Raw genomic sequence first — 19,047 nt, forward strand, 5'->3', positions numbered from 1 at the left:
ACTTGGCCTATTTTAGTAAGAAGTAAAAAGGTATTTACTTAGAGCTTCAAGCACACACACCTTCATTCAGTCAGCAGGGCACTGATAAAGCAGCCTTACCTATAGCCTCCTTGAGGTATCTGTGACCTATCAGTTTGAGGTACTCTTCCACGGCCTTTGTAGCGAGTGTGTTTTCCCGAAAGATCAAGTGCTCTCGCTCCATGAATCGATCCACCTCACACATCGCCATGTCTGACAGGAACTCCTGAGAAGAGATTACACTTACAGTGCAGCTGAGTACACATACAGTTAAGTCTATAAGACACTTTTGTTTCGTAGTTTTGCCTCTGTACACCACCACAGCAGATCTGAAATCAAACAATCATACTGTGCATGCATTGAAAATTAAGCTTTAATTCAAGGAGTTTAACAAAAGTATTGCTTGTCAATTAATGATCTAATTACTTTTTAGGCTCTGAAAATGCCTCATATGCCAAGCAGGCATAACATTATGACCACCTGCCTAATATTGTGTTGGTCCCCATTTTACTGTCAAAACTGCCTTAACCCATTGAAGCATAGATTTCGCTAGACCCCTAAAGGTGTGCTGTGAAATCTGGCACCAAGATATTAGCAACAGATCCTTTCAGTCCTTTAGGTAGCGAGATGGGGCCTCCATGGATTGTCCTTATTTCTCCAGCACACACCCACAGATCTTGGATCTTTTGAGGCTAGGTGAACACCTCAAACCATTCCTGAACCATTGTTGCTTTGTGGCAGGGTGCACATCCTACTGAAAGAGCCATCAAGAAATACCATTTCCTTGAAAGAGTGTACATGGTCTGCAACAATGCTTAGGTAGGCGGTACATCCACGTGGATGGGACGACCCAAGGTTTTCCACCAGAACATTGCCTAAAGCAGGGGTCGGCAACCTGCGGCTCTTTAGTCCTTATACTGCGGCTCCGCGTGGTTTGGGAAAATAAATGACAAGTATTTAGCTGAAGTGTATTTTTTGTATTAGTTATTTTTAAACTTGTAGTTCTAAATTGGAAGATTATTGTGATACTGAAATATAAAAATAAAATTATATTTTATTATTTTTCGTCGCTCAAAATAAGCGTCACACTCGCGGAAGCCGGTGTACCCGCCGAAACGCTGTGCATTTACTGAGACTTTCAACCCCAGGTAGGCCAATTATGGATCTTTGGATCCACATTATGTCAGCAGCTCCACCGCGAACTATGTTAAAAACAAACACCGCTCACGCCTCACAGATGACAGCTTACAGTCCTGCGTAAAGATGAAAGTGACTTCACTGTGCGCAGAGGTTCAGGAGCAGAAGTCCCATTGTAAACATATCACGGCAGACCCGACGATGTTTCCATGAACATGCTTTTCAGCATCTCTTTATTGACCACTTTTCACACACGGTTGCTGTATGCATAAAGCTGGCTGTAGCTTTTCAGCTCACAGCCCAACAACACAACAGCAAAGAGAGCACAGACTTTAAGGTGGCGAGGCGTGATTGCGGGTGCCGCTCAGGTGCGTCCGACTCCCATGCAGCGGCACTGCAAACTAAGCCTCGCCACACACATTTACCATGTAAAATAAATATAAGTAAATAAATAAATATTTATGCAGAATTTTGCAAATATTTATTTTTCAATTTTTTAGTAGCAGAGTGCTTTACACCAATTATTTTTTTAATTGAGGTCAAGGCTCTGCTACGCTCCAAAAGCTCAAAGGCGATATAAGGGTGGCAGTACACAAGTTTTTCTTTGCTACATGGATCATTTTAGTTCAGCTGGGTGTCTTTCCTTTTTATTATATTTCTTTAAGAGTTCAAAATGTGTTCATTGCATAAATAAAATGTAATTTTCTCTTTAGCACTTCATAGATTTCATAAGCAACACTCTTTATTTGTTCACACAAAGCATAAAGGTAAAAAACAATATATACAGTATCTTCATTTTAGATGTCAAAAAGTATTTGCGGCTCCCAGTGTTTTGTTTTGCGTGGAAACCGGGCCCAAATGGCTCTTTGGTTGCTGACCCCTGGCCTAAAGCATCACATTGCTTCAGCTGGCCAGGTAAAAGACCACACGCACCTGGTCATACACATGAGGTGAAAGAACACATGACTCATCAGACCAGGGCACGCTCTTCCATTGCTCCGTGGTCGAGTTCTGATGCTAACATGCCCATTGTTGGCGTTTCAACAGTGGACAGGGGTCAGCATGGGTACCCTGACTGGTCTGTGGTTATACAGTGTATCCTAGAAATGTATTATCAGAACCAACATCAACATTAACATTACAAATAACTGACCCTTGGCTGCCCATGAACCTGCCGCTGGTTCATCACTGTTCTTTCTTGGCCCACTTCTGTAGATATTGACCACTGCAGACTAGGAACACCTCACAAGTGCTGCAGCTCTGGAAATGCTCTGACCCACTCATCTAGCCAAAACAGTTTGGCCACAGTTTGTCAAACTTGCTCAAATCCTTATGCTTGCTCATTTTTGGAGCTTCTAACACACGTAACAACTAAAGTAAATAAGCACAGTGTGCTTTGAGGTAGGAGCCAAAAAGGGTGTAGTTTGTGTGTGTGAGCACCCGTGTGTACACCTGTGAGCATGAGCGCGCTTGTATTTAAAAGGTTCCTTCATGTAATGATCTGCTAGAGGGTGTGGGGGGCCACAGCCCCGTCCTCCTGGGCATGAAGCACGCATGGAGGAGATCAAGACTCCAGACATCCAGAGGCCCCAAGAGCAAAGGAGACCAAGGGAGGGGCAACCGTGCCACTATCCTGGAAAGAGCTGAGGAGAGCCCCAGATGAGGGGTCGCTCAGCAACCGCGGAGCAGAAGCCAGGGGGGGTTGCAGTGACGTGCCCGTGAGCTCCGCCGGCAGCCAGCTGTGCCAGAGTGACCGAGCCCCAGGCCGAGAGGCCGAGGGCACCCCACCCCCGAAGGAGCCAGAGCGAGCCCCAGGCTCCAGGCCCCGACAAGCAGCCACCAGGAGTGAGCCGGTGGGTACCTGGACGCCCATCCCCGGACACAAAGAACCACCAATGCACCGATGTCTGAGGGCATCTGCAACTGGCAGGGGAAGTGGTGGGGGGAGATAGGCCTCCATACCTTGGAGGGCCTGAGATGTCCCCAGAGAGGTGGCGTCTGATACCCAACCTAACACATAGACACAAACCAACAGGCACACACAGATACAAACATCCATTCCCACCCTCATGCTCTCATATGCAATTACTCAGCACTCACCCAACGTGGAGACAGACATAAAGAGACGCTGTACACACAAACACACTGTAATATCTGTAATTCCTAAATTGTTCATTTAAATCTTTTTTTTTTATAAAATCCCTTGAATTAAAGCTCAAAGTCTGCAGTCTTGATTGTTGCTTGATTTAAAATCCACTGAGCTGTTGTAAAGAGGAAAAAACACAATAAAATGTGCCACTGTCCAGAAACCTTTGGACCTAACCGTACTTCTGTAAAATTCTTGCAAATTAAAAAACACAAATCAAACAGAAAAGAGGGAGACAAGAAAATAAATTATTTAAGATACACCAACAAGCCATAATTTGACCTCTCTTTACCTTTGTCTTCCCCGTGCTTTGAAGGATGTGCACCAGTGCAAATGCCACCTCCTCTTTGCTCTTCACACTCAACAGAGGCTCCAGAACCCCACACAGTGTTCGGTAGTTGTTGGTAATGTACTCCGCAAACTCCTTGTACAGCTCCATCGGGAGGATGTTCATTGTCTGGTAGCGAGACTTGATGCGTAGTGAGGCGTTGATAACTTTGGTACTTCCAACACCGCCACTTTTGGCCAGAACACTGGACTGAATCACCGGGTACCACTGCTCGACGAACTGCCTGCCGGTGATGCTGGATATGGGGATGCTAACAAGGCCAATGTATGTGCTTTTTTCCTAGATTTTTAAGAAAAAACATGTTTATTTCACGTATTTATTGCAAATGTTTAGGCGAAAAGCATTAAAAATGACTTCACGAGACACTTCCGTTACCTTGCGTCTTTTTTTGTCCGTTTCCTTGTAGAGGTGCAAACGAAGGCTACGAATGGTAGGCAAATTGTTAAATTCAAAATGCTCGCCCCAGAAGACGGTGTCGGTGCGGGGCTTGCTGGTGGTGCGTGCATACAGCATGTCATCCAGACACAGCTCACAATAATAGCGTTTCTTAGCTGGAAGGTCTCGCGCTTCGATGATCCACAACTTGAGGACATTATCCACCCGTCTGCTGTTATCCTGGAAGTGAAACGAGGAGTTCTGTTACTGCATTATAACAGTCCTTACTTAAAACTGTCTCATAATGTTGCAATGTAGTCGATCCTTTTCAGTGAGAGTGTAATACTAGGATGAAATATAATCTGTTCTACTGAATCTACCTTGTTGGGCTTGATAGCTCGTTGCAGGTTTTCGATCCATTTGTCTCTTTCTGAAGCTGAACGGCAGGCAAAACATTTTGTCCCTGAACTAGTCGTTACCTGTGGATAAAACATATCACTTTTTTGCGTTCATGATCAAGAAAGATTCCTTAGAAAACTATAGTTAACAATGATTTTTATTTTTGATCATCTTTAGTGTTTTTCAATTAACTTAGTTCAGCTCATAGGACTTTTTGTTGGAATCTGTAACAGTATTTGTCATCGAGAAAGGGGCAAAAAACATTGTCAAGGCCACCAGTTGGGCACCCTCTTTCACTGGTGTTCCACTGACAGCGCCATGACACCACCAGAAAGCTCAACTGCAATACCTGGCACCCCAGGTATATGCCCTTTCTGCTTTTACCCCCCATGGCAGACATTTCTTAGCCCAGTTAGAGTCCTTCCTCTTCTTCCAAAGCCTTTTGCTGCTTTGCTCAGTCGCCTCTGAGTGACTTGATAACTTGTTGGAAGGCCTGTCCTTGATCCCCCTCATGCTCTTCAGAAAAGTGGCTCACCTCATGGCCAGAGTTCCTCTGCATCCCACCTCTACAGGGGACACCTGAGTACGCCAGCTGTGTTGTTCTGCCTAGTTACCTCTCAGTGTTTCAGGTTTTTAGCCACATTTCTACACTAAGATTAGCCCAAAGTACATAAAAGTCTCTGCATGCGCACACACTGAGCTCTGCAACATCACAAATGGACTTTTGTGTCATTTTCTTATATTATTTTTTTTTTTACTTCTCTCTAGTAACAGTTTTATTACATAACAAACTGAAATAAAGACAACTATGTCAATCAGGTTTCACTAATTCTAATTTGGGATTTTGCAAAAACTGCCTATATTTGGCTTTTTAATACATAGCTGCACCCCCACATGGTCTTACTTGCACATTATTAGCAGCTTTATAAACATCTAGAGTGGCCAAGACCATAAGGTAAATAATATGTGTTCGGGTTCTACACGAAGGTCAGCTGCTATATGCTGATTTCAGGTTTATACGTCTATAATGAAGCAGTCTTTTCTCTGAGTACGTTCTGCTATCTAAGCTGAGGTCTAACATCTAGGCTGTCTGATTTATCCATAAACAGATGCTACATCTTACACAGTCTCCATCACTTTCTAATAGTAAAGTTAGCCCTCGTATCAAAACATATCGATTCTCCTGCAGCTGAACTGGCATGCTGTTGATGGAGAGAAAAACTTGCGCAGATCTGATCATTTCTGACTCACTAATTTGTGCTGCTCTTACATCATATATCGCATCGGGTCACTTGTGAAAAGTATTTGCTGCCCATGCTTATAGATCACTTGCAGAACCTTACACTCCATTGGCACATTTTTGCAGCCTCGAGGTACTTAATCCAGTTAGTAAATCTGGTCCTGTGTCTTCAAATTACTTCTTTTTTTTGTGCTTTTTGGTAACTCCGAACAGACCAAACTCTATCAATTCTCAGTTTCCAATTTTATATAATTAACTCAATTATTAAAGCACTAATTCCATAAACCACTGGGTCACCTCATTTATTTTTCAAGTGAGGTGTGAAGTGGCTTTGTAGTGGCACCTGAATTGCAACATAAATACAGTGAGATAAAACAAATCCAGCAGCAGGGAGGTGAAACCACGGAGAGGGAAAAGGTTAAACAACCGCAACGCACCTCAAAGCAGTACTCTTGTCCTAAAATGCTAGAATGGACGGGTTTGATTATGGCGTCTTCATCCAAAACTAGGTCCAAAGCCTCTGCGGCACTGCTAGGAGAAAGGAGGGACTCATGGGAGTGGGATTCTTTGAAGCTCTGCATCAAGCGAGTCCTAGAGAAGAAGAGGAAGATATTGACTTACTTTCAGAATTCAGATGTGATTATGGTGGTGTTTTCACACAATATGAGTCACTGTAGCTCAAACATCCTCATGTGTCACTCCTGCAATTTCAACACAATTATTTTAGATGTGATCCTTTTATAATGAGTTTATGGAAAAAGTAAACCACACCAGATTTTCAGTTCTTGCGTTTTCAGTTTGGTGTATTGACTTTGCTCATGTGACTCATAATGTGTATTAGGAAACGGCCTATACCAGCCCAGCTCGTGGTGTCGTCTGAAAATGCAAATATACCTTTAACTAAACTACAGTAACAAAAACTGAATTTAAAGGTCGATATTACTGTCTAGTAATGTAAATTCAAGTGCTGAGAAGCAGCTCAGCAGTGTGCACTCTAGTGCAGGTATAAAAACGCAGGGAGGATTATGGCTTGATCATGGAATAACCTTTGAAGAGGGCAGCTCTGTCAAAGAACAGAAAAAGTGGTGGAACTGAACGCAGAAATGTGAAAGAAGCTGTCTTTAACAGGCAACAGAACTGGGAAAAAATGGAGCAAGGAAAGGGATTTTGTTGCTCACAGTAATGGGAAAAGGAGGAAACCTAAATATAAACTATTGTTTAACTTGCTGTGTGTGTTACCATCTCAACTAGTGAGTGGGCGCCTGTCCTTTTGGTTTAACTGTAGCTTTTCAGGCTGCAGCAAACAGAGACTGAATGAGAACCATTAAATTGATTTGCTGGCAGACAGACATTAGAGATGTAGAGGGCTATGGGCTGCTCTATAGTCACGACTGGAGGCTCAGTTTAGACTGAATGGTTAAAAATTTTATTTTTAAATTCTGTAATTAAAAATAACACTCCTCGCTTTCTAGTTAGACGAGAACTGGAATTAACGGCTGATTCCAAAGATATGGAAATAGATTACCCAAAATGTCAGTCTATTCCTATAATGTTTTCCAAAACTGGCTTTAATGAAAGAAAAAAAAAGGAACATACAGTGTTTATAAAATCTTATTAAGCAAACACCTAGCTGTTCTCCTAACAAACAAAATCCTCGAAGGCTCGGTCATTAACCCTTTATATACTCCATGCAAGAAATAAGAAAAATACAGTGATTTTGAATGTTTTTGAGCTTTAGATGTTCCTGCAAGCCAAAGCAACGTTAACCAGCTAGTGAAAACTGAGATTTAGTCTTGCGATTTTTAAAGGTGTGTTCCTTTATCACCTTTTTTTCCTCTTAGATATCGTAGTATTGTGTCACTGTTTGTAGGCTTTTGACTGATAAACATTTCTGTACGGTTAAGGTTATATCGCCACATCAAGTATGTTGTTGTGGCATTTGCATTTTGATGTAGACAGGGATCTTTTAAAAAAGAATGGGGAAAAATAATGTATTTGTGAACAAACCTTGGTCAGAAAGTGATCAAGCAAATTTCTCACAATGGAAGCTTTTCAAAATTAACTTTAAAGTACGATTAGCAAAAGAATATGGGGTCTAATTGCACCAAAAGTATGACTCAGCATGTAGTGGTGCTTTGAATGCACATACTTAGCGCAGCATCAGTTACGCAGGTCACACACATTTCATTTGATAGCTGTTATTGCAGTTACTACACATCTGCAAGCCACTTTACAACCCACCTACATCCCAGCTTTTCTTTCATGTTGTATCTGGCCTAATCAATGTCATATCTGTAGTAACTGATGCCTGGAGTAGCAGTAACTGGTCCATGCACATTATATACCCTTATGATGATCCCAGAGCAGAATCACGCTGCTATAAATATAAATTACTGCAACAGGAAGTAACAATCTTCTGACTATCCTGGTCCTGACTGAATGGATAATGATGCAGTAAAAGGAGAAGAGAAATTTAAGGCTGCATTTTAATACTGATCAGAAGACGAGTGAATCATCATGTTAAGGGAGCTGACGGTGCCATCGCAGAACGCAGGACATGGTAAACCGACTTGGCAGCAAAGGCCGAGCAGCTGCGTTGGAAAGCTAGAGTGTGAAGTTGAATGCTGTGGGTTTATTGCAAAGTCAACTTAACACTACTGAGTGAATTAAGCGTGTGTGGGCAGAACGCGGAGCAGGCTGTGAAGGCAGCTGTCTGAGGCAGCGGTGAACGGCTGTGGTTAGAGGGGAAAGGCAGATCGACCAAGGCAGACTTTAACCCCATCGCCGTTTAGCTCCCGCCACCACCTCCTCCTCCTTCACTGCTGCCCCCACAGAAACCCTCGGGTTAATGCAAAACTTGCTTTAACATCTGAACCGGCAATCTGAATTTTACAACAGAGGATTTCTACGCGCTTTGCAAAAATGACACACTGATTACTTCCAGGATCGGTCAGCCACACCTGCCCTAAATGCGTCTGTTACAGCATCTCCTGTAGTGAGGGCAAAGTGTAGTGTCAGCATTAGATTTTTACCTTCTCCCTCTCTACATCTTTGTACTTCCCATATGTGCATCGTGACTGGATTGTGTGAGGACTGCATAAAATTTTGATCACAATGCAAGCGAGAATCCATCGGGATGTGACCTCAGTTCAGAATGCAAAACAAGAAAAAGCTGCGGTGAAAGCCTCTAGAGCTGCAAGCTATTGCATCCCGACAAGAAAAATCACACTAGTGTCTCCACTGCAATGCCCAACGGATTTCAACACTACACTCATTTCAGCTCTATTTTCCTGACTTTGTGCTGATGAAAACCAGTGATTCTAATTGTATATATGAGCAGGCTTCTCATACAGACATCTCAATAAAAAATACATGAGTATGAGTACATATTTAATAGGGGTGCAACGATACACAAAATTCACGGTTCGGTTCGATACTTTGGTGTCACGGTTCGATATTTTTTCGATACAAAAAAAATGTTCATGCATTTTTTATTTGTCATTTATTAAAATTATAAATATATATTTTAACTCAAAAGTACAGTTTTTAAATTTAACCCTAACCCTTGTGCGTGTTTTTTATTTTGACAGCGAATGCGCACCTGCGGACCACTTGTGTGCAGCCCTGGTTATTTAGCTCGTCATATTGCAGCCACAGAAATTCTTTTGTCCATGAAACCATAAAGCTGCACTTTCTTTTTGCCTTATAGTCTGATTTGTCATAACTTCTCCGTTTTGTGGTAAGCTTTTCTTTGGCTGTCACTTCTTCACCCTGACCTGTCTTATTTGGCTCAGCAGAACTGAAATGCTTTTACACACGCACTCACATAAGCTCAGCGATTCTCTGCGCGATCAACCTCTCACATGTTTAAGCTTGCTGCGGGAGATTTCACTTGTCATGTTTGCATAGTAAGCTAACGATTAATAAGACGATGTCAGAGGAATTGGTGCACAAATTATCATCACTCACAGATCAGTGCTGTCACTCTCTATACACAGTTCGCACGATTGCAAAGTGAAAGCAAAAAAACAAGCGCAAATTCAAACGAGATTTCAATATGTCACATATTGACAGTGGCTCACCGATGCCAATGACATAATTACCCAGCTACATTTCTGAAAGAATACAAAAGCATTGACCTTTATTTTTCCTACAATAGCCCGACGGGCAGGGAAGAGATAGATTTTGGTAGCCCGACTGAAAAAATCGCTCGCTCCGGGACGTCGGGCTAGCGATATTGCGAGCCCTGTATCTGATTGAGGAATCACTCATCTTTGGAAAAGAGAGTTTATTACAGAGAAATGGCTCTTTCCAAAATAAAAGCTATACTATCCGCTTCTTCTGGGCTATATTCTCAGCAGCATAAGGAGAATCATGTGCTAACAGCTGTCTAAATGACTCGGCTAAAGTTAGTAGCATGCTTGTTGTTTTTGTCTTTGCACTAGGATGATGTCAGCGTAAATGTGCAGTCATATTCGTTGTGTTCCCACTAGTGCTTTCAGGTTAATCTCGTTGAAATGACCTAACACGGCAAATCTCCGTTAACGAGCTACCGCCGATCGCTCCGTGCACGGGGCTAGACGGCCAACACGTTAACGAGCTAACTGCGCTAACACACTAGTTCACACCAATGTAATTGAGCATTGCATGGCACATCCAACATACTGTTTTACTTTAGTCCATGACTCGCTTACCTTCAGGGTCATACCTCACATGAAAACCAAAATAATTCCAAACGCCAGATCTGAATGAGGTTCAATTTGCCTGTTACAAGGAGAGCTTAACTTCTGTCTCGCTAGCTTGCCCTGCGCTCTTCCTTCTGACTATGCTGTCTGTGTTGAGCGCTCAGTGAATCTGCATTCGACTACTCCGCCTAGGCTGCACTGTCGAGCCTAGGCGGAGTAGTCGAATGCAGATTCACTGAGCGCTCAACACAGACAGCATCGTCAGAAGGAAAATTGATAAAATAAATTACAAATGTTGTATTGTTTGATACATATGCGTACCGAACCGAAAGCACTGTATCGAACGGTTCAATATCGATACGAATATCGTTGCACCCCTAATATTTAAATAAATGTGCATCTAATTAAGCTGCTATTGTTTAATCTTTTTGTGCAGACATAAAACAAACTGAAGTAACAAACCTTTTCCGTGTTGTGATAATACAAGCCTTCACCCCCTATTTATTTTCTGTTCATCTGTAATAAATCGCAGCTCAGAGAGCATCGTTGCAATGATTGGATAGACTGCTCTTCTATTAATATCACTCAAATGAAGATCTTTCGTCACTGGCTGAAACCATCTGTGAAGGTATCGCTAAAGGCAGCGTCCTTCTTTCAACGGGGCTCTGCTTTTGTGGCTGATAAGGAGCTACAGTGGGAGCGAAGGCTGTCATGAGCTCCTCGGAGATTCATACACATTCTGCTTGAGCCACTTGAGGACAAACGTGTCCCTTTAAAAGCACAAAATAGATTTGTGATGAAAGGATTAATGCATATCTCTAATCACGGTAACACAAATCTTAATGATTGCATGTGAGCATGACATGTGAGTAATAATCCGAAGCGCAGGTACGGTTGATTTAAAGAAACGCCCTAAGAGAAGAAAAGAGCATTTCAATCAGTGATAATGGATTTAATATTATCATGCATAGAGACCTATCATAGAATAGCCAAATAATGATGTCAGCATTGATGTAGCCAGTTCAGTGTTTATACACTTTTTGTCACCATTAAAGTTAAAACAGTCCCTTTTTTACCCATGTTGCCTAAGCTATATTTGGAAGCTTTAAAGCCAGCGTGCAGACCCGTTACTTTTTTCTTTTATTGATCTGTTGTCCTCCATAGGCCTTTTTCACAGCAGACATCACAGCTGGAAAAGTGCAAATACAAAAAAATGAAAATTAATAAGTGGCACACTTGAATAGAAAAGAGTCAAAGTTAATCTTACTGGAAATAACACCGACTTCTCCAGCTGTGATAAGTCAGATGTTTGCTGCAAAAAAGGTCCGTATAGATTAATCATTTACAGACGAATGGTTCTGGATGAGTGTTCGGACCAGGCGCCTGACAATAAAATGTATTTTCTGTTGGTTAGAGCTTGCTAACATTTTGGCAACTGGTCATTCATACCAGAGTAAGTAGGGCTGTAACAACAAAATCCCTGAGTTTACTGAAATGAATCAGCTTGTCAGTCGGCTTGTAACAGGCAATCTTAACTGATTGCCTCTCTACTCTACTGACATTAGCAACTCAACGAAAAGAAGGGGAAAAAAAACCTCACGGCTTTCAGGAAAAAAGTTAAGAGGTTTTGCCATTGTGATGTGAAGTAGCCACTGAAATAACACACAGTGCACAAAAACAGGATTGTCAGACACCCAAGAAAGAACAGATTCTGATTGCTGATGGTTTAGCTCCCAAGCTCGGTGCATAAATGGACTGTATCCACTATCTTAGTGATGGCTATGATACAATTGAGCTCGTTATAACCAGGACGTTACTAATTCCACACCTGCTGGCGATATCTGCAGTCTAATTTTTCCAGCTTACATCAGCTAGCAGAAAACAATGTTAATGTTTACAGCCTCTGGTTCTTTATATTCAGTTGCGGTTTGTCTGTGTATCTTCTGCATACTTTAACTTCCTTCAGCATTCAAATTCATGCTCTAATCTTTTTTTTTATCTTTTGTTTTTGTCATAAAATCAGTGAAATGGCAAAGCAGTAACTTTCCAGGTTGCCTTTTGTCTCTGGATTACAGACCATTACCATATCAAAAATTCTCTTTCAAACTGCAGCCATGGCCTCCTCTGACTTTTCATTATGAATATTGGATGAACTGTGAGCACATCGTCGCTCTGAGGTAATAATATTTAAAATCTGGAATGGAGAGCAATGGACAGATCACAAACTGGAAATATATATTATGATTACTTACCTTTCTTGGTCAGCACTACGAAACCGGGGCAAAATCATCTGTCTGAAGCTGCTGGTCCGGTCAAGTTTGGGCTGACTTTTTGCCCTCTTGATGGAACCCTTCAACCTTCGATTGAGAAAGCTCTAAAAATTAAAAAAAAAAAAAAAAAAAAAAAAAAAAACAGGAGGAAAATAAGTTATGGTTTTACAGTGGGAAGTTTACAGAGGAGCTAGCTACCCTATGGGGTTTTCTACACAAGCATAAATAAAGCTTACATCACATACTTGAGCGTGCATTGTATGGTTTTATTGTACTTACCGGCTGTCTGAAAGGCTGTGGGGTCGTATTGGGAGGAGTTTCCATGCTTGACTGTCTTGCAGAGGCAAAACTTGCCCTGCGAGATTGGTCTATGAAGAAAAAGTGCCAAACAAAAGCAGCAAGAATAACAGAGTTAAACAAATAAGAAATGGAAAAGACTGAAACCTTCAAAAATGCAGGAGCATGTCACGATCCTGGGTCTTATGACCCAGTGTTTTGAGTTTTAGTTCATTTTTGATGTTTCAGTTTATGTAAGCCCTTCAGGTTCCTAAGTTCATTTGTTATCATGCTTAAGTGTTTCTAGTTATTATTTCCCCCTCGTGCTTCCACCATGTTAAGTCTCCCCTGCTTTTCATGTATTTCATGTCTGTGGCTTATGTTGTCAAGTTCAGGTTGTCATGTCTATATCTCACTCTGTTTCCTGTTTTATTGTGAAGAGGTCTGGCGTTTCTGTGTTCATCGTGTTCAGTTTTACTCTCCCACTGTGACGTCATTATGTTCATGTGTGCCAGCTGTTTCCCCAGGTGTTGCCACTTCCCCTAATCACCTCCTGTGTATTTAAGTCCTCTGTTTTCAGTGTGTGATTGTCAGGTCGTCTGTTGTCCACGCCATGTTTCCAAGTTTCTTGTCTAGGTTTTTCTTATTGTTTGTTTAGATTTCCCAGTTTAGGTTTGTGTTAATTTTGCTTCAGTTTGCCTTGCCCTTTGTTTGTACCTTTTTTACCAGCCATATTAAACGGCTCGCTTTTTGTTAACATTCAAGTTTTGTTCCCTGTTCCTTGGAGTCTGCATTTTGGGTCCTTTTTCAATTCATACAGTCTGCCCTCGCCAGACTGTGACAGAGCATAACTCGAACACAATAATTATTAAACGCTGAGACTTTGTGGGGATATCAGGGATTGAAACCAGTAAGAATTTTGTAATTTTAAACTTACATCTACTTAGTTCAAGCCATTTAAATTTATCACTTATTGTGTCTTTAAATTGGGTTGTATTTACATACACATTCAGTTCAATATTTATGTCAACCAATGTTAAGGCAACTCCAGCTAGTACAATCTGGCAGCCAGCTCTTTATTGTTACATTTTGTTTCATTCTCTCTGAGGTCACAATACAGTTAGTTTTCCATTAGTTAGAAATGTTTTACTGCTTTCACAACAAACTTCCTACTCATAGCTTGCGTCATTACCTTGCAGCTGCCACTTCAGTCCCATCAAGAAAGGAAAACATCATCAGAAAACACTGACAGAACACACATTATTAGCAGGCCAGATACCAGCACAGAGAAGTTCAAGCTGAAGAACACCAGCAACAAGAACATACATCTACAGCCCCCCGAGAAAAACACAAAAAACAACACAGTGTCTGAAAAAAAACTGCATGCCCAAACAGATATTCGTCATCAGAAGGGAAAACTTTTTATATCTAATGCCAGTGGAAAATGACGCAAAAAAAGAAAAAGAAACCCTGATGTGAGAACTATATTCGGAGGAAGACCCACACTCTGATGAGTCATCTTGAAACCCATGGTCTTGGTTTGACTTTAGGCTAGTAGCAACTGAGTAAACATGGTGATGGATCTATCTTTGAGACTTTCTCTGCACGAGTGTGTGTGTGTGTCTATGTGGTGACCTGGAAGGCAATTCCAGCGCAGAGGAGCGTGAGGGTCACAGAGTACGAATATATCCATCCCACATTATCCCCATCTTTAAATATGAACGACAGAAATCTAAGAGAGGTATTCATTAACTGTTCAAGTTCCTCAAACACCAAGTTAAAATAGTAACTGTGGGAAAAACTGGAACACTGATCTCACGATAACACTCACATAACACAGAATCAATAACCAGTTTGTTGGATTTCATCAGACCGCAAGGCCAAAATGTTTCTGTGTTTGCTGACACGGTCAGATTAAACTGGTTAAATTAAGATGCGTCAACTTTTTCCTTTACTTATGTCCAACTAATACCAGTTTACCATTAGGACTATATGGAGCTATATGATATTGGTTTTAGCACCACAAATAAATGCACTCTCTCCAGAGATTATAATTAATGATATAACACCTTACCACCCACCATAAAATGTGATGCAGCATTAAAAAAAAAAAAAAAAGCCAGTCAAGGACACAGATCGAGAATCCCAGCTGTGCACAAAAACAGCCAAGCAATGAGGCAATGAAGAACAACCAGACTTTCCAATATTTCCTCTATTTGCTCTTTCTTTTACTGACTGCAGAATCTCAATCAAATTACATCTAGCTAACCTAGCTAGTACCTAGCTGTTCCTGTAACACATTTTCTATAGTTAACATGATAATGTCACCATCTTTAATTCCATTGGCCACTGTAATCATACATAGAAAATCTAATGTCTTGACTGCCCTATCTGTAAGTAAATATCAGGCAATGGCCTATAACTGTTTAGCTTTAGCTAAAAGAAATAAAACAAGGTCGCTCTAGTCTAAGGTTACAGGCCATAGCTAGCAAATACTCTGGAACATAAACATCAATAGAAACCACAACATTCAGTTTTTAAAATGTAAACAAATTACTTAATCTATATTTTGTTAATCTGATCCCAAATGTACCTTCGCCAACTTCGCTAACATCTTCAAAGCTATTTTAAGGCAGAATAAAGCTAGCATGTTTCCCTCTCTCTGAGTCAAGCAGATGCTAATCACCTCCTGGCTATTGCAACAATCACACCATACATATGATATCACTTTATATATATATATAGTCTTCAGATAATAGGCTGCTTGTGTACCTTTATGTGCAAACCTATGGGAGCACAATCTATATTTAGCCTTTCCTCATGTCCCCAAGAATGAAGGTTTTTCTTAAAAAAAGTTTTATTTTTTAAAAAGCAATCACATTTTCAGCTACACACTGTTCAGCCTTTCACAAGTGGGAATGTGCCATGTCAAAAGCTACAATACGGCCCGCAAGTGAGCCCAGGTTGTGCAATACGGTCATATTCCCTTTTATATGCATGCATTCTTTTAAGCTAGCTTCAGAGCGTCCATATGTTTCACAGCACATAAGGAAACGTGATCGTGTTTCATGTTCACAGTCGCTCTGCTGTTCTATTTTTGTCTCTGATTGATCTGCTGGAGCATTTTATTTATTTATTTATTTTTCCTTTAGAAGTTACCCATTACCCACGGTGTAATAGAGTGAATTGTTGCCCCCCAGTGGTAAAATACAGAAGTGCCTGTTACAGGGCTAGTTCTTGGTTGACCAATATATAACAACAAAAAAAGGGTAGTTTTCTGCACCGCTAAGAAACAACAAGTTAGTGTGTGATGTCCTGCTGTTCAATAAAGGCACCTATCCACGTCCTTCTGTCCTGATCCTTTTAAGAGCCTAATCCAGGATATCACAACTGGCGACGAGGATTCTAAAGATTTCCACAGCGTGACAGAGGCTGTAGGAGGGTTGTGTTCACATGTAAAGAAAAAGACAAATCAAGACGTTTTCTTCACGGCTGCAGCGGAACAGCTTTTGGTGAGCTAACATGGCGATGCATGTGGGTCGTGTTGAAGAGTATAATGAATCGAAGGAAGATTTTGAGTCATATTTGGAGCGGTTGGAGCAATGGATGTTGGCAAATGATGTTTCCGATGAGAAGAAAGTGTGCACGTTTCTCTCTGTGATCGGAGCAGATACATACAGGCTGCTAAAGAATCTTGTGTCTCCGAGGGTACCGAGTACCATGGGATATGCAGCGCTGACTGGGGCGTTAAGTGCGCATTATAAGCCGACTCCAGTGGTGATAGCCGAGCGTTTTCGTTTTCAGAAACGTAACCAGAAAGAAGGGGAGGCAGTTTCTGACTATGTTGTCGCCCTGAGGCAGTTGTCAGCCACATGTGATTTTGGACAATATTTGGATGAGGCCCTGAGGGATCGTTTTGTTAGTGGGCTGCGTTCTGATGCTGTGCAGCGCAAGCTACTATCGGAAAAGGATCTTACATTTCCACGTGCATGTGAGATTGCCATATCCATGGAACTCGCTTCGAAAAATACGATGGAGTTCTCAGGACGCCAGGACCCTCACCACGTAAATGCCTTGACAAATGCTCCAAATTTTTTCAACAAAGGATGGAAAGGACAGAACAGGCAAAAGGGCAATAACAAGCCAAAGAACTGGAAGGGACCTAAAAAAGACACAGGAATGAAGCAACCATGTTATCGTTGTGGTGGAAAGCATTCAGCACGTGAGTGCAAATTTAGGAGCGAAAAGTGTCATGTTTGTGCAAAAATAGGACACATTGCACGTGCTTGCAGGAATAAAAAATTCAGTCAGCAAACTCAGTATTTGGAAACTGAGGATGAATGCTCAAGTAGGAATGATGAAGCTGAACTTTTTGGAGTTTATTCAATGTACTCCATCACCTCCAGTGAGAAGGGATACACAGTGGATGTTGCACTTGGGAGCAAGAACACCACCATGCTGCTGGATACAGGATCAGCAGTGTCGGTAGTATCAGACAAGTATTATCAGATGCATCTCACTCATTTCCCTATAAAACCAGCCAGTGGGCTAAAGCTCAAGTCCTACTCAGGCCAACACATTGCTGTGCGTGGATATATTATGTTACCAGTACAGTATGGGACTCAAAACATCACCCTACCACTGATCGTTGTTCAGGGAGACAGACCAGCTCTGATTGGACGAAACTGGTTAAAGAAACTACAGCTGAACTGGAAACAGATTTTCACAGTACACAAGGTACTGGTGCAGAAAGAAGCAAAGCCAGGAGTACTAGAAGTGATTCAGCGCCATCAGGCAGTGTTTTCGGATGACCAAGGCTGCATAAAGGGATTTAAAGCTAGAATCCACACTAAACCAAACACCACACCAATTTTCTGTAAAGCTCGCCCAGTTCCTTATGCACTAAAAGAAGCTGTGGAAAAGGAGCTGGACAGATTGGAAAAGGTGAAGGTTATTTCAAAGGTTGAGAAAAGTGAGTGGGCATCCCCTATTGTTACTGTGCCAAAGGCAGACAAAACAATTAGGATATGTGGTGACTACAAAGTCAGTGTCAACCAGTGTGTTGAAGAGGAAAGATATCCACTTCCAAATACTGAAGATTTGTTTGCCACTTTAGCTGGAGGAACATCCTTCAGTAAACTTGACCTTTCTCATGCCTATCAGCAGCTACAGTTAGATGAAGAATCAGAGAAGTATCTGGTCATCAACACACACAAAGGTCTCTATAAGTACAATCGCCTCAGCTATGGTGTTTCCAGTGCTCCGGCTCTTTTCCAGTCTGTGATGGATCAAATCCTTCAGGGGATGGAGCATGTCACCTGCTTTTTGGATGACATCCTCATCACTGCTTCATCTGAAAGGGATCATTTGAAGAGGTTGGAGGAAGTACTCACACATCTGGAGAAGCATGGTGTCAGAGTGAAGCTTTCCAAGTGCCACTTTCTTCAGAGCAGTGTGGAGTACCTGGGACATCGTATTGACAGGGATGGTCTGCATCCTTTAGAGGAAAAGGTAGCAGCCATAGCAAATGCACCAGAACCAACAAACGTCACTGAACTGAAGTCCTTTCTTGGTCTTCTAAATTACTACAGTCGATTTTTGGAAAATCCATCCACCATTCTTCAGCCTTTGCATAACCTGTTGAGAAAAGATGCTAAATGGATTTGGACCATGGAATGTGCAAAAGCATTCAGGGATGCAAAAAGTCTACTGCTGCAGAACAAAGTGTTGGTGCACTACAGCACAAATCTGCCATTGAAGTTAGCCTGCGATGCATCACCTTATGGATTGGGCGCAGTCATCTCTCATGTCATGGAAAATGGAGAGGAAAGGCCTGTGGCTTTCGCATCAAGAACATTAACTGAAGCTGAGCGAAAGTATGCCCAGATAGAAAAAGAGGCCCTTGCCATAATTTTTGGAGTAAAGAAATTCCATAAATATCTGTATGGAAGGAAATTCACCCTCATAACAGATCATAAGCCACTGCTGGCTATACTAGGGCCAAAGTCAGCTGTCCCAACACTCGCTGCACTAAGAATGCAACGCTGGGCTCTTATTCTAATGGCATACAATTATGACATTGAATATAGAAGATCAGCTGAACATGCTAATGCAGATGCATTGTCACGTCTACCTCGGAATACGCCAGACAA

General features: G+C 41.7%; 1 protein-coding gene across 1 annotated transcript in view; it reads right to left on the reverse strand.

Moving 5' to 3' along the window:
- The window catches only part of LOC146609673 (ras/Rap GTPase-activating protein SynGAP-like), a 54,077-nt gene that overhangs the window by 25,424 nt on the left and 9,606 nt on the right, over window positions 1–19,047 (reverse strand). The window contains exons 2-8 of the mRNA XM_085346965.1: window positions 12,899–12,987; window positions 12,602–12,723; window positions 6,102–6,255; window positions 4,406–4,504; window positions 4,026–4,286; window positions 3,594–3,929; window positions 100–244 (exon numbers count right to left, since the gene is read on the reverse strand). Coding sequence (XP_085203091.1) covers window positions 100–244; window positions 3,594–3,929; window positions 4,026–4,286; window positions 4,406–4,504; window positions 6,102–6,255; window positions 12,602–12,723; window positions 12,899–12,987 — 1,206 coding nt within the window. The remainder of the gene's footprint in view (window positions 1–99; window positions 245–3,593; window positions 3,930–4,025; window positions 4,287–4,405; window positions 4,505–6,101; window positions 6,256–12,601; window positions 12,724–12,898; window positions 12,988–19,047) is intronic.

Source organism: Diplotaxodon limnothrissa, linkage group LG22, assembly GCF_057381915.1.
Source record: "Diplotaxodon limnothrissa isolate DT_005_m linkage group LG22, D_limnothrissa_male_GT1.1, whole genome shotgun sequence".
Lineage (NCBI taxonomy): Eukaryota > Metazoa > Chordata > Actinopteri > Cichliformes > Cichlidae > Diplotaxodon > Diplotaxodon limnothrissa.